The sequence below is a fragment of the Macaca nemestrina genome, chromosome 20 (assembly GCF_043159975.1).
Source record: "Macaca nemestrina isolate mMacNem1 chromosome 20, mMacNem.hap1, whole genome shotgun sequence".
Classification (NCBI taxonomy): Eukaryota; Metazoa; Chordata; class Mammalia; order Primates; family Cercopithecidae; genus Macaca; species Macaca nemestrina.
In genome coordinates, this window is record NC_092144.1 from 13,386,817 (window position 1) to 13,411,444 (window position 24,628).

General features: G+C 54.7%; 3 protein-coding genes across 4 annotated transcripts in view; all 3 read right to left on the reverse strand.

Annotated features, from left to right (window-relative positions):
• Window positions 1-1,576: 1,576 nt before the first annotated feature.
• Window positions 1,577-6,073, reverse strand: C20H19orf67 (chromosome 20 C19orf67 homolog). Its single transcript, XM_071085899.1, has 6 exons — window positions 5,565-6,073; window positions 4,005-4,149; window positions 3,779-3,879; window positions 3,510-3,695; window positions 2,432-2,566; window positions 1,577-1,960 (listed from the first exon to the last, which is right to left on the reverse strand). Exons 1-6 carry the CDS (start codon window positions 5,897-5,899, stop codon window positions 1,786-1,788), a joined length of 1,077 nt encoding a protein of 358 aa, XP_070942000.1. The 5' UTR covers window positions 5,900-6,073; the 3' UTR covers window positions 1,577-1,785.
• A 2,356-nt stretch (window positions 6,074-8,429) lies between these two features.
• Window positions 8,430-11,698, reverse strand: LOC105486879 (sterile alpha motif domain containing 1). Its single transcript, XM_011749961.2, has 5 exons — window positions 10,369-11,698; window positions 9,652-9,946; window positions 9,462-9,558; window positions 9,253-9,364; window positions 8,430-9,153 (listed from the first exon to the last, which is right to left on the reverse strand). Exons 1-5 carry the CDS (start codon window positions 11,317-11,319, stop codon window positions 8,995-8,997), a joined length of 1,614 nt encoding a protein of 537 aa, XP_011748263.2. The 5' UTR covers window positions 11,320-11,698; the 3' UTR covers window positions 8,430-8,994.
• Window positions 11,699-12,586: 888 nt separating this feature from the next.
• The window catches only part of LOC105498103 (protein kinase cAMP-activated catalytic subunit alpha), a 28,413-nt gene continuing 16,371 nt past the window's right edge, over window positions 12,587-24,628 (reverse strand). For both annotated transcript variants that reach the window (XM_011769994.2, XM_011770072.3), the window contains exons 4-10: window positions 23,995-24,093; window positions 21,912-21,994; window positions 18,308-18,434; window positions 18,123-18,218; window positions 17,907-18,029; window positions 14,523-14,687; window positions 12,587-14,134 (exon numbers count right to left, since the gene is read on the reverse strand). In XM_011769994.2, the coding sequence (XP_011768296.1) occupies window positions 14,009-14,134; window positions 14,523-14,687; window positions 17,907-18,029; window positions 18,123-18,218; window positions 18,308-18,434; window positions 21,912-21,994; window positions 23,995-24,093 (819 nt within the window). In that variant the 3' untranslated portion in view covers window positions 12,587-14,008. The remainder of the gene's footprint in view (window positions 14,135-14,522; window positions 14,688-17,906; window positions 18,030-18,122; window positions 18,219-18,307; window positions 18,435-21,911; window positions 21,995-23,994; window positions 24,094-24,628) is intronic.

Genomic DNA, 24,628 nt, shown 5'->3' on the forward strand with positions numbered 1-24,628 from the left:
AGAAAATTTGAAATTACATACGTGATTTGCGTTTGCAACTCACTTGATATTTCCATTGGACCCCACGAGGCTAAAGAATCTTAAAGGCCGGGCATGGTGGCTCACGCCTGTAATCCCAGCACTTTGAGAGGCCTAGGTGGGAGAATAGCTTGAAGCCAGGAGTTCAAGACCAGCCTGGTCAACATAGCGAGACCCCTTCTCTACAATAATAATAAAATAGGGGCATCGATGCTGCCTATACTCCCAGCTGCTTAGGAGGCTGAAGTGGGAGGATCACTTGAACCCAGGAGTTAGAGGTTCCAGGATCGCGCCACTGCACTCCAGCCTGGGTGACAGAGCAAGACCTTTCCCTTCCCGCAAAAAATCTTACAGCCACAGGAAAACTCACAGGGCCTCCCTCAAAGCAGTATCAGGGAGCATCAGGATTTCCTTGATGTCATTCAGACCACAGCTGTGGACTAAAAACATCCTTGATGCAGTCAGAAATTGTCACCAGAAATACACATGGAAGAGCAATAGTGGCCGGGCACCGTGGCTCACGCCTGTAATCCCAACACTTTGGGAGGCCAAGGAGGGCGGATCACGAGGTCAGGAGATCGAGACCATCCTGGTTAACACGGTGAAACCCCATCTCTACTAAAAATACAAAAAAAAAAAAAAAAAAAAAAAAAAAAAATCAGCCGGGCGTGGCGGCGTGCGCCTGTAGTCCGAGCTACTGGGGAGGCTGAGGCAACAGAATGGCGTGAACCCGGGACACGGAGCTTGCAGTGAGCCCAGATTAGGCCACTGTACTCCAGCCTGAGCGACAGAACGAGACTCCGTCTCAAAAAAAAAAAAAAAAAAAAAAAAAGGCAGAGCTCTGGGTGCTGGGGGGAAGGGGAACCAAAAGGGCCCTCCTTGGATTAAAAGGGGATAACCAGCGGCTGAGTGACACCTGGCTCAGGAGGACACCCTTCCCCTTGCAACGTGCCACAAGTACCCGGTTCGGGTCCAAGGTTCGCCACTTGCTCGCCGGAGCTTTGAGCGGGTGAGTTCATTTCCCTCAGCCAGGGTCTCCTCTCCAGTCCGAGGTTGGAGAGAGGCTAAGAGATCCTAAGCTTGGATTCCATAGGGTTCTCCCACCTTGTCCGCACCCTGGATACCCCGAGAAAGACGACGACCTGTCAGGCAAGTACCAAAAGCTGGAAGAGAAAAAGAAAGTCTAACTCGGGCCCTTCGGAAACTGATCGAGGGCACTTTTCTGGGGCACGTCGGGAAAAGTAGTCTTTTACGCTACAAAGAAATAACTTCCGGGTCAAAATATGGGAGTGGGCGTAGCCCTAAGTCTCTTCCTCCAGTGGGCGTTGAATTTCCCCGCTACCGTAAACTTACAGTTTTCTGGGTTCCGGTTGTTGACCGGCACCATTTCCCTTTTTGCTTCATTTCTGCCTGTGCGCATGCGCCAAACTCTCGTCTGCCTGTTGGCGAATTTCAGATTTCTTTCAAAAGACTACATTTCCCAGAAGGCCACGCGAGTGGGCGGGGAAATGTCCCCGGAGGAGGGGCGCGGCGTTCGCAGCGGACACTGAGCCTGTGACCTCTTTCTTTCTTTTATTTAACACAAAACTGACGTGTCCGCATTCACGGCCCCACGGCCAGGCCGGACTCGGTGCAGACAGGTCAGCTCGGCCTGGCCCTTTGGAAGGCGAGGCCAGGCTGCACTGAGAGAATGAGTGAGCCCCTCCCCTGCCCCCTCTTCTGGAGTTTGGAACTGTCAAGTTCCAGCTCCTACCCCCTTTCCCAGGTTCAAGACCCCTGTGCTGCCCACCCCGCGGGCCCGGCTGCGCTCGGAGGCCGGGCCTGGCCTGCCTGGCCCGTGAGGATCTGCACCAGCAGGTCGGTGGCCAGCATGGGCGTGGGCTCCTCGAAGCCGATGGTCAGCAGCTGCTGGTAGTCCCCAAGCGGCTGCGGGCACAAAATCCTGGGGTGGGGGGGCCAGGGATAGACAGGCCTGGACTTGAGTGCCCCCTGCCCCTCGGGAGTCTCTCCCTTTAAGTGAGATGCGTCAGCTGAAAGAGGCTTTGTTTCAGCTGCCGGTGGGAAAAACCCTCGGGGGAAACTTGTTTCCTTGTTGATCTGAAACTTAGTAATGGCTCCTAGAGGCTGAATAACTGGTCCTGACCTGTCCAATCGCATTGCTAGCTGTGTGTCCTTGGGCAGGTAACAACTTCTCTGAGCACCCTGTTTTCTTTGTTAAATGGGGCCAATAGCATAGATCTCGATGGGTTGTTACTGGGGTCTGCATGAAGTGCTTTTCAGGGCACAATAAAATACTATCATTACTAAGGGAAGCAGTGTTTGGGAAGGTCGATTATCTTTGGTGGGGTTCTGCCTCCCCATCTAGCGCTTGGTCTAGCGCCCAAGCCCACGTTGCTATTGCCCTAGCTCCTACCATGAATAAAGGTCATCCTCGGCTGGTCCTAGGGGCACCCATCGGCCGATGGACCACAGCTTCTGGATCTGCGGGCACGAATTGGCTGGACTCTGGCCTGTGTCTTCCCAAGTATCTCGATAGCACAGGAAGTAGCTGGGAGGGGAGGGAGCTGTAATTAGAAGCGATCAATTTCCTAGCTTCTTCTGTTGAGGGCTTTAATTTTGGAGGTGAAGTGGGAACTCATCAGAAGTTGCCCTGAAGTTCTCAGGTAGGAATGTGACTCTAAGGCCTTTTCTCCCTGCCAGCCTCCTTTTAAGATGATAACTTTTATTTTGGTGGGAGGGTGGGTTTTAAGAAAATAGAGGTAGCCTTTCTTTTTTTTTTTTTTTTTTTTTTTTGAGACAGAGTCTTGCTCTGTCGCCCAGGCTGGGGTGCAGTGGCCGGATCTCAGCTCACTGCAAGCTCTGCCTCCCGGGTTTAGACCATTCTCCTGCCTCAGCCTCCCGAGTAACTGGGACTACAGGCACCCGCCACCTCGCCCGGCTAGTTTTTTGTATTTTTTAGTAGAGACGGGGTTTCACCATGTTAGCCAGGATGGTCTCAATCTCCTGACCTCGTGATCCGCCCGTCTCGGCCTCCCAAAGTGCTGGGATTACAGGCTTGAGCCACCGCGCCCGGCCAGAGGTAGGCTTTCAAAAGCCTTTAGTTTCCTGGTTCACTTTTTTTAAAGAGACAGATTATTGCTCCCACTCAGGGTGGAGTGCAGTGGCACAATCACAGCTCACTGTAGCCTTGAACTCCTGGGCTCAAGTGATCCTCCTGCCTGAGCCTCCCAAGTAGCTGGGACTACAGACGCCAGCCATCACGCCTGGCGAATTTGTTGTTGAGACAGGGTCTTGCCATCTTGCCCAGGTGATCTCAAACTCTTGGGCTCAAGTGATCCTCCTGCCTCAGCCTCCCAAAGTGTTAGGATTACAGGCGTGAACCATGGCACCGGGCCCTGGCTCACTTTTCACTTTGCTGGTGACAGTTTGGAGGGCCATATTGGCATTCATCATAGAAAGGGGAGGACTTTGATTTGGGTAAGAGGACTTACTAATCCACAAGGGAATCTTGTCCCCGACCAGGGGCCTCTGGGGTGGCTTCCAGGTGCCAGCGCATCTTCTTATAGAGGTAGCGGGGAAAGCGGCTGGCAGTGTAGGCGGTTGGAGCACAGTATCTGAAGATGGAGATCTCATGGGACAGGCTGATGGAGAACCTCCCGCAAAAGAAACAGGAGATGCTGGCAGGACATGAGAGAATGGAGGGGTGAAGCTGGACCTTGGACTCCTTCATCCCCCCCATCTGAATCTCCTACCATTTTACCTGAGGGGGTTTGTCTCCTCCAGGTCCACGAACCCAAAGGAAGCATACATGAGGACCAGCTGTTCCAGGCGCAGGGTCAGCTGTTGGGAGATCTCTAACAGCTGCATACAGGATGGATACAGTGAGATCAGCTGGCCTGAGAGGAGTGGGCCTCCCCCTCCACCATCCCCGCAGGCTCGGAGCTGCGAGAAGAAAGGGGCGTGGGGTCTAAGAAACCTCCACACACCCCCTTTCGGACCAGCTCCTGCAGGGGTCCATAGATGTGGGGTACGCTTCTCGCAGCTGCCTCCAGGTACAGGAAGTAGGGCTCACACATCTGTAAGAAGGTGGGCATGGCCTTGGCCAGCTGCTCCTTCTGTACTTGGTCTCTGCTGAAGGAAGAAGGGGGCCTTTGCCTGCAATCCCTCACAATCCCTCCCCACCCCCCCACCCCCGTTTTCCCCCATTCTACTCAACCCCAACTTGTATCCCTGGCTTTGACCCCTGTTAGAAAAGCCACCAGTTTCAGGTCTTTTCTGAACATCTTTCTGGTTCACCTGCATCAAACCCATTTGGAACACTTGTTAAAAGTGCTGACACCTGAGTCTCACATCGCCACTTAGGACCCAGAGCTTCCTTAAGGGGCTGGGCGCAGTGGCTCACTCCTGCAATCCCAGAGGTTTGGGAGGCTGGGGCTGGAGGATTGCTTGAGGCCAGGAGTTCCAGACAAGCCTGGGCAACGTAGCAAGACCCCGTCTCTACACAAAAAATAATTAGCTGGGCATGGTGGCACCTATAGTCCCAGTTACTCAGGAGGTGGAAGTGGGAAGATTGCTTGAGACCAGGAGTTTGAGGCTGCAGTGAGCTATGACTGCCCCACTGCACTCCAGCTTGGGCGATAGGGCAAGACCCTGTCTCATTAGAAAACCAGCTTTATGAGAATCCCTTGAACCTGGGAGGTGGAGGTTGCAGTGAGCTGAGTTCGCCCCCACTGCACTCCAGCCTTGGTGACAGAGCGAGACTCCATCTCAAAAAAACACAAAACAAAACAAAAAAAACCCAACCTTGGCTGGGTGCGGTGGCTCACGCCTGTAATGCCAGCACTTTGGGAGGCCGAGGCGGGTGGATCACAAGGTCAGGAGTTCAAGACCAGCCTGGCCAAGATGGTGAAACCCCGAATCTACTAAAAAAAAAAAAAAAAAAAATTAGCCGGGCAACACGTGTTGGCGGGTGCTTGTAATCCCAGCTACTCGGGAGGCTGAGCAGAGAATTGCTTCAATCCGGCTGATGGAGGTTGCAGTGAGCCGAGATTGCACCACTGCACTCCAGCATGGGCAACAGAGCGAGACTCCGTCTCAAAAACAAGCAAAATCCAACCCAGCCTCCTAGGAGATACCAATGGACACTGAAATTGGAGAGTCACAAGGAAACCTGGTGTGTGAATCACATTGATCCTTTGGAGTCTCAAACTGATGTCCTACAGGCCAAGTTTGGCTCAGGTGGGTCTTGTTTAGTCGGCACAGGGTTCAAAATCTAAGACAGCACTTAAAAACTGGGAGAAAAAGTCCTAGAGACTTGACAACCCCAGGCCCACACTGCCAGGACAGTAATAGCAGCAGTGCCCTACCCTCAATTCTACAGTCCTCCTCACTCTCTTAAACTGGATTCTGATATGCTAGCTTCTTCCACTGCCTCCCTCTGGCTCCTAGCGCTTGTCATTTTGCAACCCTGGCATGTGTCACCCATCCTGTCGCCTCCCCTCCAAGTCTCCTTACCCATGGGGACCTGGGACCCTGTCCAGCATCACCTGTAGAGCAAGTAGCTCTGGAAATCATCCGCCTTCTTGAGTAGGTAGCGCAGCTGTTGGGTGATGGGGCTGAACAAAATGTCCAGGGATAGGCGGGGAGGTGCTGGCCCGGGCCCGGGGACCAGAGGTTCGGGGGAAGGCGTGGAGGCCGGGGCCTCAGCCAACTGCCCCTCGGCATCTTCAGGGTCCGGCTCAGGTGGGTTCCCAGGCCTGCTAGGGGGTGTCGACCAGGAGGGGTCTCCGCAGGGCGGCGTCCCAGGTTCCAAGGCATCTGGAGGCGGTGTTTCTCCAGGGTCCAGGGGGAGCGACCCCTCGAACCACTGCTCCGTAGCCATGGTAGGACCAGAGGCGGGGGGGGGGGTGGGGGGACCTGAGCTCTTTAAGCTTCTGCTGCTGCTGACGTTGGCCGCGGGTTCGACCCCGCCCCGGGAGCCTCCGACTGGCCCCTGCCTTGACCTCTCCACCGGAGCCGCGCCGCCGCGCCGGGGGCGGGGGCGTTCGCCTCTTTTGAATTTCAACACGCGGGAGGGGCGCGCCGCTCCAGTCCGCGCGCCCGCGGCCCCCTACCCCTGCACACGCGCCGCACGCGCTCCGGGAACCTGGCGGTGGGAAGGAGGGACCTTCCTAGGGAGGTGACCTCTGGCCGTGTCCTGGGGGTGTGGCTAGGGCCGGGACCTTTATCTCTCGAGGTGGATTCCTAGAGTGGAGGGGTCTCCAAACGTGTCTCCAACACCTCAACCCGGCACAGGTATATGGAATGAGGCTGCCCAGGCCCCAGCCCCTCACTCCCAGAACCCTGGTTTTTTTTTGTTAAATTTTTTTTTTTTTAATTTAAAATTTTTAGAGATGGGGACCTCTCTATGTTGCCCAGACTGGTTTCAAACTCCTGGACTCAAGCGATCCTCCTGTCTCGGCCTCCTGAAGTGCCCAGCGTGTTTTTTTTTTTAAAAACAAAAAACAAACAAAAAATATCTAATGGAGTTGAGAAACTGCCTTAGAACTTAGTAGGGACTTTGGATGTAGTAGCTCTGACGACTACTACTAACAATAAAATAAATAAATCTGAAAAAACCTTCAGGCTGGTCTTGGTGGCTCATGTCTGTAATTCTGACACGTTAGGAGGCTGAGACGGGAGAACTGCTTGAAGCCAGGAATTCAAGACCAGCCTAAGCAACATAGCAGGACCCTGTCTATACAAAAAATAAAATGTTTGTTGGGTATTGTCTGAGGCATGAGAATCACTTGTACCCAAGAGTTCGAGGCTGTCACCAGTTATGATTGCACCACTGCACTCTAGGCTGGGTGACAGAGCAAGACTCTGTCTTGAAACAAACAAAATCTTCACTTGGAAATCTTCTCCTCTCATGATCTCATCTGATGGCCCAGAAGGAATTTTCTGTTGTTTTAATGAAGAAGACCATGAGGTCTGGAGAGCCTACTATGGTCCTAGAACAGATTCCTGCCCCCAATATTTGTAGCAGATTATTTGCAGTAGACAAAGGCTGACAGGTTTATAGTTTTTAATGTACGTTATGTCAAATACTCTATATTTAAAGACTCGGAGTGAAGAACTCGGACAGGTGTCAGATGCCACCCTGTGTGATCCCGAGCAGACAGTATCTCTGTGCCGGGCCAGCTGCCTCTTCTGTAAGGTGGGATTTTATGAGTTGTCTTATGGGGACTTGGGGAGGACAATTGAGAAAATGCTTATAAACCCAAGGACTTAACTGCCAACCATTCAACAATATTTGAGGCCAGGCATGGTGGCTCAAATCCCAGGCAGGAAGAGAGAATCGCTTGCAGCTGGGAGTTTGAGGCCAACCTGGCCAACAAAGTGAGACCCTCATCTCCACAAAAAAAATTTTTTTCTTGAGACAGTCTGTCGCCCAGGCTGGAGTGCAGCGCATGATCTCGGCTCACTGCACGCTCCACCTCCCAGGTGTAAACAATTCTCTGCCTCAGCTTCCTGAGTAGCTGCAATTACAGGCGCCCACCACCACGCCCAGCTAAGTTTTTTTTTTAGTTTTTGTATTTTTAGTAGAGACAGGGTTTCACCATCTTGGCCAGGCTGATCTTGAACTCCTGACCTCGTGATCCACCTGCCTCGGCCTCCCAAAGTGCTGCAATTACAGGTGTGAGCCACCACGCCCGGACAAAAATTTTTAAAAATTAGCTGGCCATAGCAGAGTGCATCTGTAGTTCCAGCTACTCCGGAGGCTGAGGTGGGAGGATCACTTGAGCCCAGGAGTTTGAGGCTACAGTGAGCTATGATAGCACCACTGCACTCCAGCCTGGGTGATAGAATGAAACCATCTCTAAAAGGAAAACAAAAATTCAGCACCTGCTCTGTGCCTAGCTCAGTTCTGGGACATGGGGAAGATTACAGAGGAAAAAAAACCCAAAGATTCCCACCTTTCTGCAGCAATTATTGTTTTTTTTTTTTTTCTTGAGACGGAGTCTCGCTCTGTCGCCCAGGCTGGAGTGCAGTGGCGCGATCTCGGCTCACTGCAAGCTCCGCCTCCCGGGTTCACGCCATTCTCCTGCCTCAGCCTCCCGAGTAGCTGGGACTACAGGCGCCCACAACCGCACCCGGCTAATTTTTTGTATTTTTTTAGTAGAGACGGGGTTTCACCGTGGTCTCGATCTCCTGACCTTGTGATCCGCCCGCCTCGGCCTCCCAAAGTGCTGGGATTACAGGCGTGAGCCACCGCGCCCGGCAGCAATTATTGTTATAGGCAGCTATAATTCATTGTTTCCGTTTTTCTCTCTCTCCAAATGATTCTGTCCTAACCAGAGGCTCTTTAATGCCCTCTCCCCGCCCCATTCATAAAACGGACTCCGTGGTTCTTTTTTTTCCCCTTTTCCTTTAAAATTTTATTTAAAAAACCTTCGGTGCAATATTAAAAAGCAATACAGCCAGCTCGAGCGACAATCAACAGAAAGAAAAGAGGCAGGAGAGGAAAGGCCCGAGGAACCCCAACCCAGCTAGTCCCCCTAGGGGCTGGAAGCCAGGGGCAGACTGAGAAGGGGGGCATGGGTGGTAGGGGAGGGAGGAAAGACCACCCACCAAAATAAACAGGCAGATCCAAACATTTATACAGGAAACATCTGGCTGAACGGAAGAGGATCTTGGGGAGATGAGAAGCCCCCCACATTTCATTTTTTTTTTTCCTAAAATGTCTTGGGCTGGGTGGGGAGGGTCAGCCACCTGGGGTTTAAGGAGCAATTCCCTCCCCACACCGACGTGCTGAGGGGCGGATGTGTAAGAGAGAGAGAGAGACACAAGGGGCAGAGATGAGGACAAGAGGGTGCCCTCCTCCCTGGAATCTGTTATGAGGGCTGAGGGTGTCCCCGTCCAGCTCCTGGACTCTGGGGGGTCTTGGGTGAGATGGGGGCCGGAATGGGTTGGGGCAGGGGTGAGGCTGGGCGCTCAGCCTAAGAAGCCATCGGGGTCATCATCCTCAAAGTGGCCTTGCTGAAGCACCTTGATGTGGTGCTCGTAGATTTTCAGGGCTGGCCCGAGGCGGATAGACAGGCCGGTGAGCACATCTGTACGCTGCATAAGCAGCAAAGATTTGCCATCAATTTCCTGGGTGGGACAGGGACAAAAAGAGAGAGCGAGCCGGGGTTAGGGCACATCCCAGAGAGCCCCTCTTTGTCAGTGTGTAGTCCTGGGCTGGGAACTCACCTGTTCTTGGAAAGCTGTCGCCTGCTCCGGGAAGCCAGCCTCGGTAAAATATTCCACAACATCCATCACCGTCCATTCCACGGGATCAGACGGCTTCTCTTTGCGCCCGGGACTGCATCAAAATAGACGGGCACCAGTGAACACGGGTGTCCCTCTGGCTGTGCCACACACCTGGGCAGCACTCCCATGTCTCCAACACCCCAACTTACGGACAGCCAAAGGGGGTCCCGTCGGCCCCAGGTAGGGCTGGTTTGCCTGGGGGCAAAGGCACGGGGGACGGAGAGTCTGGCCCGGTGGCAACAGAAGCTGGGAAAGAAAAAAAAACACCTGCCTTTGGCTTTGTTTTCGGGCTGAGTTCCTCCCCACCTAGCACTTTCCCCCACCCAGAGGAGTCCTTACCTGTTCCCCCCTCCTTGTTCATGCCTGCCATGGAGAACACCTGGCGGGTGCCGCTGCCCGGGGCTGGCCCCCGCCCTTCATCCTGGCCCTGGTGCGGTCCGCAGGGCGTCCACTCCTTGATCCTCTCCTTGGCACTCTGAGGTCCCCGCTCGCCGTTAAGCTGGTGGTGCTGGGCACCTGCAGGACGGTCACTCTCGGGCACTTCAGAGCCCTCTGACACATCATCTTCATCATCTTCATCATCATCATCATCATCTTCCTCCTCTTTTTCAAGCACTCGCTCTTCTCCACCTCTCTGGGACCGAGGAGAGAAGCATGCAAGATTAATAGCTGTTCTAATCCCTGACCCTGCCTGTAGCATACGGGCGGTGGTGAGGAGGGCCCGATTCCACCTTTAAGAACAATACGGACTAACTTTTACGCATTCACTCCGTGCCAGGCTCTGTGTTAACTAAAGCCCTCGACAACCGAATCTCACTAAACTCGCTCAACAACCCCAAGGGGTCGCTACTGTTATTAAGCCGCGTTTACAGCGGAGGAAACTGAGGCTCCGGGAGATTCAAGCACTTGCCAAGGTCACCACGCACCCAGCCCGCAGGAAACGCGCGTAAAGCCCCAGTCACCCGCCACCCAGTTCCTCCCGGGACTCGCACCCCCGCCACCAACTTCGCCCGCACCTGCCCACCGCGCGGCGCCCCCGCTCCCCGGCGCGCTCACCTTGCTCCGAGACTGGCGGGCGCTGGCGGCCGGCGGCGCTCGTCCGGGCCTGTCCCCGCGGGGCAGCGCAAGCGCTCCGAGACGGGTGCGCTCCAGGCGGCCTCGCGCCGCCGCCTCCTCTTCCAGCAGCCCCTGCACGCGGCCGCGGGTTAGGCGACCGCCGGCGCCGCCGCTGCCCCCGAGGTAGCGCACGACTTCCCGCAGGCTCACGGGCCGCGCTGCGCCGCCGGCCCGCGCCGCGCCCCCCTCAGGCGGCGGCTGTGGCTGCGGCGGCGGCGGCTGCTGCTGCTGTGGCGGCGCCGGCGGCTGTGGCGGCGGCGGCAGCGGCGGCTCCCGGGCGGCGACGGCGGGCGGGGGGGCGCGGCGCGGGCCGGCCGGGGGCGCCACCGCCGGGGGAGCGGCTGGCGCAGGCGGCGGCGCGGCCAGGGGCGCGGCCCGCTGCGCGCGGGGGCCCGGCTGCGCGGGGCCGGGCGAGGGGGGCGCTGTGGCGGCGGCGGCGGCGGCCGCGCGGGGCGCCCGGGCCGGGGCGGCGGCGGCGACGGGCGCGGGCGGTGGCGGCGGGGCGGGCGTGGGCGGCGGCGCGGCGGCGGCGGCGGGGGCCCCGCGGGGGGCGCGCGGCGGGGCCGGCGGGGTGGCTCCGCGCCGGGGCGGCTGGACGCGCGCCGCGTTGCGGTACGAGATGCTCCCCTTGTAGCTGACCCGGAGCACGGCGCGCTGCTGGATCAGTTTCTCGAGCTCGGCGCGCGTGCGCTCCGGCTCCGGGCCGTGCCGCCGCCGCACCATCCGGCAGATGCGCTCCAGGTCCGGCCGCGCCTTGCGCGAGCGCAGCGAGTCGATGGTGTCCAGGATCCACTCTTGGTAGTGCGGGGAAGCGGCGGACGACGAGGCGGCGGCCGCCGTGGTGGCGGCCGCCGCCGTCTCCGGCGGGGGTAGGGCCGGGGGCCCCGCCATGCCTCCCGCCCGGCCCGGCTGCACCGTGCGCGCTGCCTCCCTCCCAGCGCGGCGCCCCCCTCCCCGGCTCCCCTCCCTCCGCCGCTGCCCGCCTCCTCCGCCTCCCCCCCCGGGGGGCGCAGCGCCTCGGCGGAGCGGCGGCGGCGCTGCTGTTTCTTTGCAAAAAAAAAAAAAAAAAAAAAAAAAGAGAGAGCGAGAGAGAGAGAGGAAAAAACAGTGAGAGAGAAAGAAAAGAGAGAAAAAAATATGCACACACTCACTCACTCGCACGCACGCACACACAGACCCGCTTCTGCTGGGCGCGCGCGGGGCCGGGGATGCGAGGGGGAGGAGGGGAGCGCGGCGCGGCCGGCCCCTCCCCGCCGCCGCCGCCGCCGCACGCGCGCCCTGCGCCCGGGACACTCCGGCCCCCCTTCCTTCCCTCCCTCCCTCCTCCCCGCCGCCCGCCTTCCTCCCTCCCACCCCCACGCGCCCGCTTTTAAGGTGGAGCCCGGGCCCCCCGCCCGCCCCCTTTACCCTGCGCTCTCGCTCACTCCGGCTCGCTCCGGCCCCCCCTTACAACTCCCGCGCGCTTTTTAAGGAGGCGCCGCGGAGTTGGCGCCGGGGCGGGGGCGGGGGAAAGCGGCGGGCGGGGGAGGGGGAGGGGAGTGCCGGGGGGAGGGGAGAGGGGGCGGGCAGGGCGGGCGGGCGGCGCTCGGCCGCCCTCCAGCCATTGGGCGCGGGACCCAGACGTCCCCGGCGCCCAGCCCCCCTCTCCACGCCTCCCCGGCGCGCTCCGCTCTCCGGACCGCACTTACCGGGAACTCGCCGCCCGCGGGCCGGGGCTGCCGCGCTCGCAGGGTGCTGCGGGGACCCTCTTGCTGCCGCCGCCCCCGCGTCCCTCAGGCGCGCCTGGCCCGGCGCTAAGGATGCGGGGAGGGGGGCGCGCACCCTCTCCCCCTTCTACTCCCCCTGCCAGGGCCGCCCCCGCCGCCGCTCGGCCTTCTGGCGCGCCGGCCCCAGCGCCTCCCTAGAGCGCCCTCTCGGTCCCGGGCTGGACGCCGAGGGGGCGCGCTGCAGATTTGGGGACCCCGAATCTGGGGTCAGAGGGCAGTTTGACGCTCGTTTCTCCTGCGGGGCCGAAGGAGTGCCGGAATTTCAGCTAAACCCTGTTTACAAGGACTTCAAGCCGGGACCTGATCGGCTTACACTCTGGGGTCCGAAATTCCCTTTCCAACCCCCTGGGGGTGTGTGGGTGGGTGATCGAAGTCGAGAACACCAGCGACACTTTTTTTTTTAAACAAAACTTTATTGGTAATAGTTTTCAAATATGTTTACAACAGCACACTGTTCAAGAGGAAGTCTCGTCCTTCGCAGCACACAGGTTGAATCGCCCCCGCACCCACCCGGGGCCCCACCCCAGGCCTGAGAACTCCTCCTGGGATGGAGAGAAGTTATGAGAGGGGGAAATATGGGGATGAATAGGGTGGCTCCCCAGCGGCTCCCCACTTTTCTATTACGAGAGAAAAAAGCACAAATGAGACAGTGGGGGAGAGGTGATGGACAGCTGACAGCTAAGCTGGAGGAGGGGCGCCCAGGATGGGGGAGGCGGAAGCTGGTGGGTGAGTAAAACAGGCAGCCCCTCCCCAGCAGCTCTAGCCTTGAACCCCGGGCCATGGCGTTGGGGGACTTGGCCTCTTCTGTTCCCTTTTGCAGGGATGCCCTCCCCATTCAGCTGAGGGAAGACTGGACATTAAAATCTAGCGGAGAATAAAATTAAGGAGTTGGGGGAAACGCTGTTGGGAGGAAAGACTTGGGCTTGGGGCTCCCCCTCTGTCTTTTTGGGGGATGACTCCTCTTTGGCAGGGAGAGGGGCAGCTGCTTTTTCTGGCTCTCAAAGCCCAAGTGTGAAGACAGGTCTATTGGGGAAGAAGAGAGCGGAGGCTTCCTAAAGGGGCCTAGACCCTCGCAGGATTGGCAGAGGATTCCCCGGGGAGGGGCCCAGGGGAGATTAGCAGCGGGGAGGTTCAAACCCCAGCGCCTCCCTTTCCAAAGTCAGTCTGCTTCTCTTTAAAATGGATTTGGGGAATGGGGAGACATGGGAGGGGTGGGAGTACAGGAAGGAGGGAGGCACTGGTGGAACTTAAATAAGATTTTAAATTGTTGTTTTTTAAAAAAAATTCTAGCAAGCAGCCCACTGAACATGTCACTAAAAATCTCTCCTTCCCAGTCAGGATTACTCCGAAAGGAAGGTTGGCGCTTCGTTCATTTGCCCTTAGCAAGTGGGGCCTGTGGTTGGGTGGGATGGGGGTGTGGGTGGGGGATGGAGTTAAGTGTGAGCCCCTCTTTCCACACCCTGTCCCTGGATACACCAGCAAGACCTGGTCTGACTGGAGTTGAGAAACTCGTTTAAAACAGGCAGAAGTAGGCTGGGTGGGGCTGAGGGGCTGGGGGGCTGTGGGGAAGGAGGAAGGGAAAAGTGGGGGAGGGGGCAGGAGGGCAAAGGGGATGAGGGGGAGCAGCTGATATTTCTGTCCCTCTGATTATCTGGGCTTCCTGCTCCCCCTAACCCTGGAGGGTGGGGTGGGGGTGAAATTAGATGCAAGGAACTCTGGGGCCCTCTGGCTGTTCAATCCAACCCTCCCACCCCCCCACCAAAAAAAAAAAAAAAAAAAAAGAAAAGAAAATCCATGGGGGCACAGGCACACCCCTAAAACTCAGAAAACTCCTTGCCACACTTCTCATTGATGGAGACCCGGATTTCTTCTTCCTCATAGTCGTCAAAGTTACTCGTATCCCCAGGGCCTTTAAACTTTGGTATGAAGGGAGCTTCCACCTGGAGAGGGATCAAGAATCACCCAGACCTCAGCATTCAACATAATGATTATTACAACAATAAATGCGAATGGCCTAACATTCAAGAGATATTTACTCTGACTCAGGCCTGTGCTTCCCATTAGGTTATGAATTCCTCTTAACAGCCTGAAACTCTTAATGTAGCCAACTCATCAAAGGGGAAATTATTTCCCAGAGAGGCATCTGCTGCACAAGGTCATGGAATGGCCAAATGACCCCAGAATCCCATTTCTAGACCCCACTGCTCTAAGCTCTCTACTCTAGGTTGCTCCTGAACCTGTGTTCTCTTCTCTTTCTCTCTATTGGCTGTCCTCCCTGACTCTCGGCTTGCTCCCAAACCCTCAGCAGCTTAAGGAGGGGAGACCCACCTTCCTCTGGTAGATGGCGATCCAGTCAGTCGTGGCAAACCACTTGTGGTTCTTGATATCATTGACCCCATTCTTGAGGTTCCCAAAGCGCTTGGTAAGATCTACCTGCAGGAGGTTCCGCAGCAGGTCCTTCAAGTCAGAGCTGAAGTGGGAAGGGAACCGCACCTGGAGGAAGGGGTACAAGGACAGGGTGGGAAGCTGGTCTGGAACTTGGGGAGCCCATGAGGCTTCTTTCTCCATCCAACAGTCCTACTGGGTGGGGGCCTCCAAAGCTGAGTGCCTGCTGGCATCCTGTAAAACAGCTCCTTGAGCCTACACTACAGTTTCCAATTTAGGAAGTGATACTGTGGCCTGAGAATCTGCATTTCTTTAAAAACTTTAAAAATTCAAGAGCTAGTTATTTTAAGTTTTTGTAGAGACAGGGTCTCACTATATTGCCCAGGCTGGTCTAGAACTCTTAGGCTCAACCGATCCTCCTGCTTTGGCCTCCCAAAGTACTGGGATTATAGGCGTGAGCCACCGCACCCAGCAAGAATCTGCATTAAAAAAAAAAAAGTCTCACTCTGTAGCCCAGGCTGGAGTGCAGTGGTGCGATCTGGACTCACTGCAATCTCCGCCTCCTGGGTTCAAGGAATTCTCCTGTCTCAGCCTCCTAAGTAGCTGGGATCACAGGCTCACGCCACGACACCTGGCTAATTTTTGTATTTTTAGTAGAGACAGGGTTTCACCATATTGGTCAGGCTGGTCTTGAACTCCTGACCTCAGGTGATCCACCTGCGTCGGCCTCCCAAGGTGTTGGGATTACAGCTGTGAGCTACTGTGCCTGGCCCAATAATCTGCATTTCTAACAAATTCCCCAGCAACGGTGATGCTGGAAAGGGGTCCCCTTTAAGAACCATTGCTCTTAAGGCAAGTGCTATGATGATTTCCATTTCAGAGAAGGGGAAACTGAGGCTTGGAAGGGTTAAACAGCTCTTCCAAGGTCACATTGAGGCATGGGATGGGGCAATTCCATCTCAGGTCTACTGGACTCTCGAACTTGTATTCTCAGCTGCTGCTGCTGCCGCTGCTGCTGAAGGCACCTCTGCTGGGGTTCAGAGACTTCTGAAATATTCATGCTTATGACAAACTTTTTCTCTCCTCTCTTTCTGCATGGCTAAGGCTCTTCCATTCTTTAAAGTCCAGCTCGACTCTTCTTGAAAGTTTTTCCCATACGCTCTGAGCCCATAGCCTTGTATGCAAGTCATCACTGGAGTTATAGTTGCAAGAAACGACTTCTTGTTCCTGCTGTGCCTCTTACACGCTTTGTGACCTTGGCCATGGCCCTTAACCTCTCTGGGCCTGTGCATGCCTCTCAGATGTGGGGCAGATATCCCAGGGCTGCACGAGGGAGATAACACCACTGAGGGTGTGGGGGAACTAGAAAATGCTACAAAGAAGGGAGTCATGTGCATCTTCTCCTATGGGATCTTCTGTGATTTTTTTCTTTCTTTTTTTTTTTTCCACTCTGGACCATTTTCTTTTTTTTCTTTCTTTTTTTTTTTTTTCTGAGATGGAGTCTTGCTCTGTTGCCCAGGCTAGAGTGCAGTGGCGCAATCTCAGCTCACTGCAACCTCTGCCTCCTGAGTAGCTGAGATTTACAGGCATATGCCACCACACCCGGCTAATTTTTGTATTTTTAGTAGAGACAGGGTTTCAGCATGTTGGTCAGGCTGGTCTTAAACTCCTGACCTCGTGATCCGCCCGCCTCGGCCTCCCAAAGTGCTGGGATTACAGGCGTGAGCCACCGTGCCCGGCCTACTCTGGGCCATTTTATTGGCAGTTTCTATTCCACCCATGGCAGATGCCTCATCTTTCCTTTTTTTTGAGACGGAGTCTTGTTCTGTCGCCCAGGCTGGAGTGCAATGGCGTGATCTTGGCTCACTGCAACCTCCGTCTCCTGGGTTGAAGCAATTCTTTGGCCTCAGCCTCCCAAGTAGCTGGGATTACAGGTGCCTGCTACCATGCCCAGCTAATTTTTGTATTTTTAGTAGAGATGGGGTTTCACTATGTTGGCCAGGCTGGTCTTGAACTCCGGACCTCGTGATCCACCTGCCTCAGCCTCCCGAAGTGCTGGGATTACAGGCATGAGCCATCGTGCCAGGCCTTCATCTTTCCCTTTTAGTGATGCTATGTGTCCAGCCGGGCACCCCACTTGCCTGAATTTTTTTAAAAGACTGTGTCTGGCTCTGTGACCCAGGCTAGTTTGCAGTGGCACAGTCACAGCTCACTGCAGCCTTGAACTTCTGGGCTCAAGTGATCCTCCTGCCTCAGCTTCCTGATGAGCTGGGAATACAGGGGTGCACCATCACGCCCAGCTAATTTTTAGCTTTTTTTTTTTTTTTTTTTTTTAAGAGATGGGGTCTGGCTATGTTACCCAGGCTGGTCTGGAACTGCTGGCCTCAAGCCTCCACTTCCCAAGGTGCTGGGATTACAGGCGTGAGCCATTGCACCCAAATGCAAAGTTTCAAAGCCAATCAGTGGCAGAGCTGGGACTGGGGTCCGGACTGGGGCCCAGGCTGAGCCTGAGGACGCTGCCACCACAGTGTCGTGACTCTGGGCCGACCAAAAGCTCCTGTGTAGGAGATGCTGGACCAAGTCGGGGGATGGTCGGGTCTTCCCAGCAAGGTGGTTGAGCTGAGGGCACAGGTGGGGTCCCCAACCTCTCTCCTGCTCTTAGTGCCTACGATGATTACCTACTCACCAAAGCGTGATCTTGGCCAAGACACATCCCTTTTCCCAGCCTGTTTCCTCACCTCTCCTGCAGAGGGTGCCACCATCTCAGGGTGTGACTGATGGGGGGATTCTAGGGCCTGGTGGATGGCAGGCACTTTGCGCCTGTCACAGATGTGAGCTGAGATGGTTTCAGCACCCCTCATCCGAACCCTCAGAGTTAGGCAAGTCTGGGTTTGGGAGAGGAAGCATGGGCTGTAAACGCTAAGTGAGAGCACTCCTTGGTGAGGCTGCGGACAGCACCTGGGAACAGGAACCAAATACACTGGTTTTTCTGCCTTGGAATTTGCGAAAACTCACACTAACTGGGACAAGGAGTGACGAAGAGGGTTGCCTGGCAGGGCGGTTTGTGTTCTGCGGCCAAGAAGTTTCTGTGAGGCTTGGGGTTTTGGAAGCTCTTGGGATTCTGGAACCGCGGGGTTGGGGCTGGACAGTGAGGAGGCCTCAAGGTGTTGGCCTCAGTGTGGCCGGTGCGTCCAGCTTCACCACCTGGCCTGACTTAAGGAACTTCTAGATTATTCTGACAACAAGCAGGGCTCCCCAGGGAGTAGGATGAGTGAGCAGGGGAGGGTCTGTTTCTTCCAGGGCTGTGTCCCCGCAGCCGGACCTCACCTTCCCAGAGACGATCTTCTCATAGATCTGGATGGGCTGGTCTGCGAAGAAGGGCGGGTAGCCAGCGGCCATTTCATAGATAAGAACCCCCAGGGCCCACCAGTCCACAGCCTTGTTGTAGCCCTGGAGCAAGATGGGGGGGCACAGGGTGAGGAGGGGGCGAGCAGGAGAGCAGAGCCGGCCTCAGGGGAAGGGAAGGGCTGGGGAGGCGCCTACTTTGCTCAGGATAATCTCAGGGGCCAGATACTCAGGGGTGCCACACAAGGTCCAAGTGCGGCCCTTCACGCGCTTGGCGAAACCGAAGTCTGTCACCTGTGGGCACAAGAACAGGCAGTTGGCAGGAAGGGAGGGTCCAGGCCACGGCTTCCCCAGGGCTGCCCCTCGCCCGGCCTGGTGGGCACCTGAATGTATCCCTGCTGGTCAATGAGCAGATTCTCCGGCTTCAGGTCCCTGTAGATGAGATCCAGCGAGTGCAGATACTCGAAGGTCAGGACGATCTGGGCCGCGTAGAAACGGGCATGGGGCTCGCTGATGGGGACAGATGGAGAGGTGAATGTCAGTGGCCATGCCCCAAAATGGTCCAGCAGGTGGCCCTGCAGAGCCTTCCCCAGAGGAAGACACCTCCAGTCCAGCTGTCAGAAATGCGAGGCACCTGATTCTTAGATAGCCCGACATGGGAAATAGCCTGTAGGTCCACCCACAGGAGAATGGAATCACAGACTGAGCTATAGTCATATAATGGAATTCCACTCACCACCACCACTGCCAACAGGACAGCCCATGCATCCACTCAACAACGTGGCTGCATTTCAAACTGATTATGTTAAAGCAAAAGAAGACACAAAAGAACATGAATGATTCCATTTATATCATGTCCACGCCCAGACAAAACAAAGGCACGGTGTTTGAAGTCAGAAAGGACAACTGCCTTTGGCGGGGAGGTGACGTGTCAAGAAAGGGATTTGGCCCGGCGCGGTGTCTCATCCCTGTAATCCCAGCATTTTGGAGGGTCGAGGTGGGAGGATCACTTGAGCCCAGGAGTTCGAGACCAGCCTGGGTAACATAGGCAAGATCTCACCTCTGTGTGTATGCAGAGATGTGTGTGTGTGTGTGTGTGTATATATATATATTTTTTTTCAGTATTTTTTTTGAGATGGAGTCTTGCTCTGTTGCCCAGGCTGGAGTGCAGTAGCATAATCTTGGCTCACTGCAACCTTCGCCTCCTGGAAACAAGTGATTCTCTTGCCTCAGCCTCCTGAGTAGCTGGGATTACAGGCATGCACCACCACACCTGGCTAATTTTTATATTTTTAGTAGAGACAGGGTTTCACCATGTTGGTCAGGCTGGTCTCGAACTGCTGACCTTGTGATCCGCCCGCCTTGGCCTCCCAAAGTGCTGGGATTACAGGCGTGAGCCACTGCACCCGGCCTCCACCTCTGTATATTATTGAAAAAAAAAAAAAAAAAAAAGAAGAAGAAAGGGATTCAAGGGAATTTTCTGGGGTGATAGAAAAGTTCCATATACTGTTTTAGGTGGAGGTTAGGTAACTGTATACAACTGTCAAAATTTGTGGCATGGAGCATTGAAGAACTGTGCATTTTATTGTATGTAAAGTGAATCTATAGTTTTCTATCTAAAATACAACTACAAGGCCAGCATGGTGGCTTATGCCTGTAATCCCAGCACTTTAGAGGCCGAGGGGGACAGATCACCCAAGGTCAGAAGATTGAGACCAGCCTGGCCAACATGGTGAAACCCCATCTCTACTAAAAATACAAAAATTAGCCAGGCAAGGGAGCGTGCGCCTGTAATCCCAGCTACTTGGGAGGCTGAGACAGAAGAATCACTTGAATCCAGGAGGTGAAGGTTGCACGGAGCCGAGATCACGCCACTGCACTCCAGTCTGGGTGACAAGACTGAAACTCCGTCTCAAAAAATAAAATAAAAGTACATATGTAAACTTATAAGTTAATAAGACAAATTTTTAAGCTAAAAATTTTTTTTTGTTTGAACAAGGTCTCTGTTACCCATTCTGAAGTGCAGCAGCGTGATCATGGCTCATGCAGACTTTTTTTTTTTTCCTTTTTATTTTTTTGAGATGGAGTCTTGCTCTGTCATCCAGGCTGGAGTGCACTGGCACGATCTTGGCTCACTGCAACCTCTTCCTCCCAGGTTCACTCCATTCTCCTGCCTCAGCCTCCCGAGTAGCTGGGAATACAGGTGCCCACCACCACGCCCTGCTAATTATTTTTTTTTGTATTTTTAGTAGAGATGGGGTTTCACCGTCTTAGCCAGGATGGTCTGGATCTCCTGACCTCATGATCCGCCTGCCTCAGCCTTCCAAAGTGCTGGGATTACAGGTGTGAGCCACCGCGCCTGGCCGGCTCATGCAGTCTTGACCTCCCAGGCTCAGGTGATCTTCCCACCTCAGCCTCCCCAGTAGCTGGGACTACAGGCATGTGCCACCACACCTAATTTTTTTTTTTTTTTTTTTGAGATGGAGTTTCGTTCTTGTTGCCAAGGCTGGAGTGCAATGGTGCCATCTGGGCTCACTGCAACCTCTACCTCCTGGGTTCAAGCGATTCTCCTGCCTCAGCCTCCTGAGTAGCTGGGATTACAGGCGCCCACCACCACGTCCAGGTAATTTTTGTATTTTTAATAAAGACAGGGTTTCACCATGTTGGTCAGTCTGGTCTCGAACTCTTGACCTCAGGTGATCCACCCGCCTCGGCCTCCCAAAGTGCTGGGATTACAGGCATGAGCCACTGCGCCCAACCTTTTTTTTTTTTTTTTACTTTTTGTAGAGATGGGTCTTGCTATGTTAGGCTGGTCTCAAATTCCTGGGCTCTAGCAATCTGCCCACCTTGGCCTCCCAAAGTGGGATTATAGGCATGAGCCACAGTACCCAGCCTGTATCTTAAACTTACAAATTTATGTAGTTTTATTTTATGTATAAAAATATATATTAAAATCTACACATATAAAACTATTGATCTATATAAAATGAAATAATAGTATAATTTTTATTTTATTTTATTTTTTGAGATGGAGTCTCGCTCTGTCGCCCAGGCTGGAGTGCAGTGGTGCGATCACTGCAAGCTCCACCTCCCGGGTTCACACCATTCTCCTGCCTCAGCCTCCCAAGGAGCTGGGACTAGAGGCGCCTGCAACCACACCCGGCTAATTTTTTTGTATTTTTTTAGTAGAGACAGGGTTTCACCATGTTAGCCAGGATGGTCTCGATATCCTGACCTCAGGTGATTCCCCCTGCCTCAGCCTCCCAAAGTGCTGGGATTACAGGTGTGAGCCACCGCGCCCGGCCAATTTTTTTTTTTTTTAAGAGACAAAACCTCACTATGTAGCCTAGGCTGGTCTCAAATTCTTGAGCTCAAATGATCTTTTCGCTTCAGCCTCAGGAGTAGTGGGATTACAGATGCATGCCACCTTTTGGGGCTCAAAAAATGCACAAAATCAACAACTTCAATTTTTTTTTTTTTTTTTTGAGACGGCGTGTCACTGTCTCACCCAGGCTGGAGTGCAGTGGTGTGATCTTAGCTCACTGCAATGTCTGTCTCCTGGGTTCAAGTGATTCTCCTGCCTCAGCTTCCCGAGTAGCTGGGATTACAGGTGCCCGCCACCACGCCCAGCTAAGTTTTGTGTTTTTAGTGGAGACGGGATTTTGCCATGTTGGCCAGGCCGGTCTCGAACTCCTGATCTCAGGTGATCTGCCCACCTCGGCCTCCCAAAGTGCCAGTGAGAACCACCGCGCCTGGGACCAACTAAAGTTTGGACACCTAACTTGCCATGTTTGCTCTGTTTTGTTTTGTGGTGGTTGAAACATCACACATTCCTCAGCATAGGGGAAACACAAACCCATAGGATCCTGGGAGACCACCTGCATGTTCAAGCATGCTGGACTCCTCTGCATTCCCCGGGGGGCTTGGTTGTGCACTGCCACCTGTGGACACCCGACAGCCTGATGTGATGGGGGGTGGCCTGCTTACCTGAACCTTCCAATCCGCCGTAGGTGTGAGAACATCTCCCCACCGGGCACGTATTCCATGACCATGTATAAGTTTGAGTTGTCCTGTGGGAAGCAGTGGCTGGTCAAGGGCCCACTCCCTGAGACTTGGACCCTATCTGAAGGCCTTGGGGGCCTCCTGGCTGGTGTTCCAACATTAAATGACAACAGCGATCCTGGCTCTCCGTAGGAATCATGTTCTAGGGACCAGAGGCTTTGCTGGCTGAACCCACATGTTGCATTTCATTCTGCCCAGGAAGCAGGGGCGACCCTTATCCTGCTGTTAATGGGTGAAAGTGAGGGCTGGCTCATAGGTATGTCAGGAGCTGGTTAGCCTGCCCTGGCCGGAGGGTGAACTCTGTAGTACCTTGCTCTGGGAGCCTGAGTAAGGCTTTGAGGTCACAGTTTTGTCATCTGTAAAATGGGATCATGATGGGCTGCAAAATTAATGGGACCCAGAATAAAAAAGGTGGCCCCTGGTTAAAAAGTTATTACGGAGGGCTGGGTGTGGTGGCTCATGCCTGTATAATCCCAGTACTCTGGGAGGCCGAGGTGGGTGGATCATTTGAGCCTAGGAGTTTGAGATCAGCCTGGGCAACACAGTGAGACCCTGTCTCTATAAAAATACAAAAATTAGCTGGGCATCATGGCATGCACCTGTAGTCCCAGCTACTCAGGAGGCTGAGGTGGGAGGATTGCTTGAGCCTGGGAGGCAAAGGTTGTAGTGAGCTGTAATTGCACCACTGTACTCCAGCCTGGGCAACAGAGTGAGACCTTGTCTAAAATAAATAAATTAATTAAATAAATAAATAAAAATAAATGGCTGGGCAGGGTGTCTCACATCTGCAATTCCAGCACTTTGGAAGGTCAAGGCAGGCGGATCACCTGAGGTCGGGAGTTCTAGACCAGTCTGACCAACATGGAGAAACTCCATTTCTACTAAATACAAAATTAGCCAGGTGTGTGGCACATGCCTGTAATCCCAGCTACTTGGGAGGCTGAGGCAGGATAATTGCTTGAATCCGGGAGTCGGAAGTTGTAGTGAGCCGAGATCGCATCATTGCACTCCAGTCTGGGCAACAGGAGCCAAACTCCATGTCAAAAAAAAAAAAAAAAAAGGCTGGGCTGGGCACAGTGGCTCATGCTTGTAATCCCAGCACTTTGGGAGGCCAAGGCAGGCAGATCACTTCAGGTCAGGAGTTCAAGACCAGCCTGGGCAACATGGCAAAATCCTGTCTCTACTAAAAATACAAAAATAAGCTGGGCATGCTGGTGGGCACCTGTAATGCCAGCTACTCAGGAGGCTGAGGCAGGAGAATTGCTTGAACCTGGGAGGCAGAGGTTGTAGTGAGCCAAGATCGCGCCACTGCATTCCAGCCTGAGCCACAGAGTAAGACTCTGTCTCAACAACAACAAAAAATTATTACAGATCTCAAGACAGCAGCAGCAGCAGCAGCAAAGCATTAAACCAGGTGTAGGGTCCCTTGGAGCATAGACCCTTGTGCTTCTCTGGGTCTAACGCCCATGAAACTGGCCCTGAGTGGCCTTTCCTGTTTCTCATGACTACAGCTTTGGATGGCACCCAAAACGGCTCCCAAAGGGTGCTCAAGACGTGCCTGCAACTGTCATGACAACGCCACCAGGTTGGAACTGGTATGATCCCCATTTTACAGATGAGAAAACTGAGGCTTGGGGAGATAAGTCTCTTGCCTGGGGCCACACATCAGGAAGTACTGAGCTGGGAACTGAGCCCCGGCTGCCTGGGACAGCGTTTGTGCTCCCGGGTCACGCTCTTGCCATAAACCAGGTGCTGCTTTTGAGGGATGTTATTGAGGTTGGGTGACTCGCCAAGGGTATCGAGCTACAAATTGGCCGGCCCAGGAACTGAACTTGGGTCTACCAGAGTCCCAGCCTGACTCCTGTCCCCTGGTCTCCCTCCTCCAGGGATCTTGTTCTTTCACAAAAGAGGGCAGCCACTGAGTGTCCTCAGCTCCGACCCCAGCCCTGGGGGCCAGAAGGCTGGGACCCAGTGCAGTGACCTTGCCCCTTGGCCACTGGGACCCCACCTTGAAGGAGAACTCGAGTTTGACGAGGAACGGAAAGTTGACGGCTTGCAGGATGCGCTTTTCATTCAGGGTATGTTCGATCTGTTTCAGCTTCACCACCTGGGAAGGGTGGGAGGGGAGGGCAGAGAGGAGGGGGAGGTGAGAGGGGACTCATTTCCCCTGATGCCTGGAACTAGGGATGCCAGAGCCAGGCTGGTTCCTTCAGCCAGAATCATTTGTGTGCCTGTGGCCTGTCGGGCCCTTGGCTGATGCTGAGGACACAGCGTCAGGGAGGCTAGGGGCTGCTTGTCCTTGCATGGCACAAAGTCCAGGGCAAAGAATACATGGGTTACCCCCAGAGATGTCAGAGCTGTGGTGGAGGGCATCTTGGGGTTGTGGAGAAGCAGCCCCCAAGAAGCCCATGTAAAGTACCTGGCATGGTCTGAGGAAGGGGGAATCAAAGAGGGCTTCCTGGAGGAAGGGGCAGCTGAACTGAAATTGAAAAGACAGGCAGGAGAAGGCCAAGGGGTGGGGGGTTTAGGAACTGCCTTACCCTTGTCTAGAACACTCCACACAGCAACCTGAATCTCAGGCTAACTGCTCCTCAGCCATCAGCTGTCCCCAATAGCAGATGCCATGAGCAGGCACCTAGCAC

What these genes read in the sequence shown, in the direction of transcription:
- C20H19orf67 (XM_071085899.1), bottom strand. Translation starts at nt 5,899, where the DNA reads ATGGCTACGGAGCAGTGGTTCGAGGGGTCGCTCCCCCTGGACCCTGGA. An exon ending in AGGAGCTGGTCCGAAAGGGG is followed by an intron (nt 3,880 to 4,004) that starts GTGTGTGGAGGT and finishes TCCTGTATGCAG; the next exon opens with CTGTTAGAGATCTCCCAACA. An exon ending in CAAGATTCCCTTGTGGATTA is followed by an intron (nt 2,567 to 3,509) that starts GTAAGTCCTCTT and finishes CTCCCCTCCCAG; the next exon opens with CTACTTCCTGTGCTATCGAG.
- LOC105486879 (XM_011749961.2), bottom strand. Translation starts at nt 11,319, where the DNA reads ATGGCGGGGCCCCCGGCCCTACCCCCGCCGGAGACGGCGGCGGCCGCC. An exon ending in CCCGCCAGTCTCGGAGCAAG is followed by an intron (nt 9,947 to 10,368) that starts GTGAGCGCGCCG and finishes CCTCGGTCCCAG; the next exon opens with AGAGGTGGAGAAGAGCGAGT. An exon ending in GGGACCCCCTTTGGCTGTCC is followed by an intron (nt 9,365 to 9,461) that starts GTAAGTTGGGGT and finishes ATTTTGATGCAG; the next exon opens with TCCCGGGCGCAAAGAGAAGC.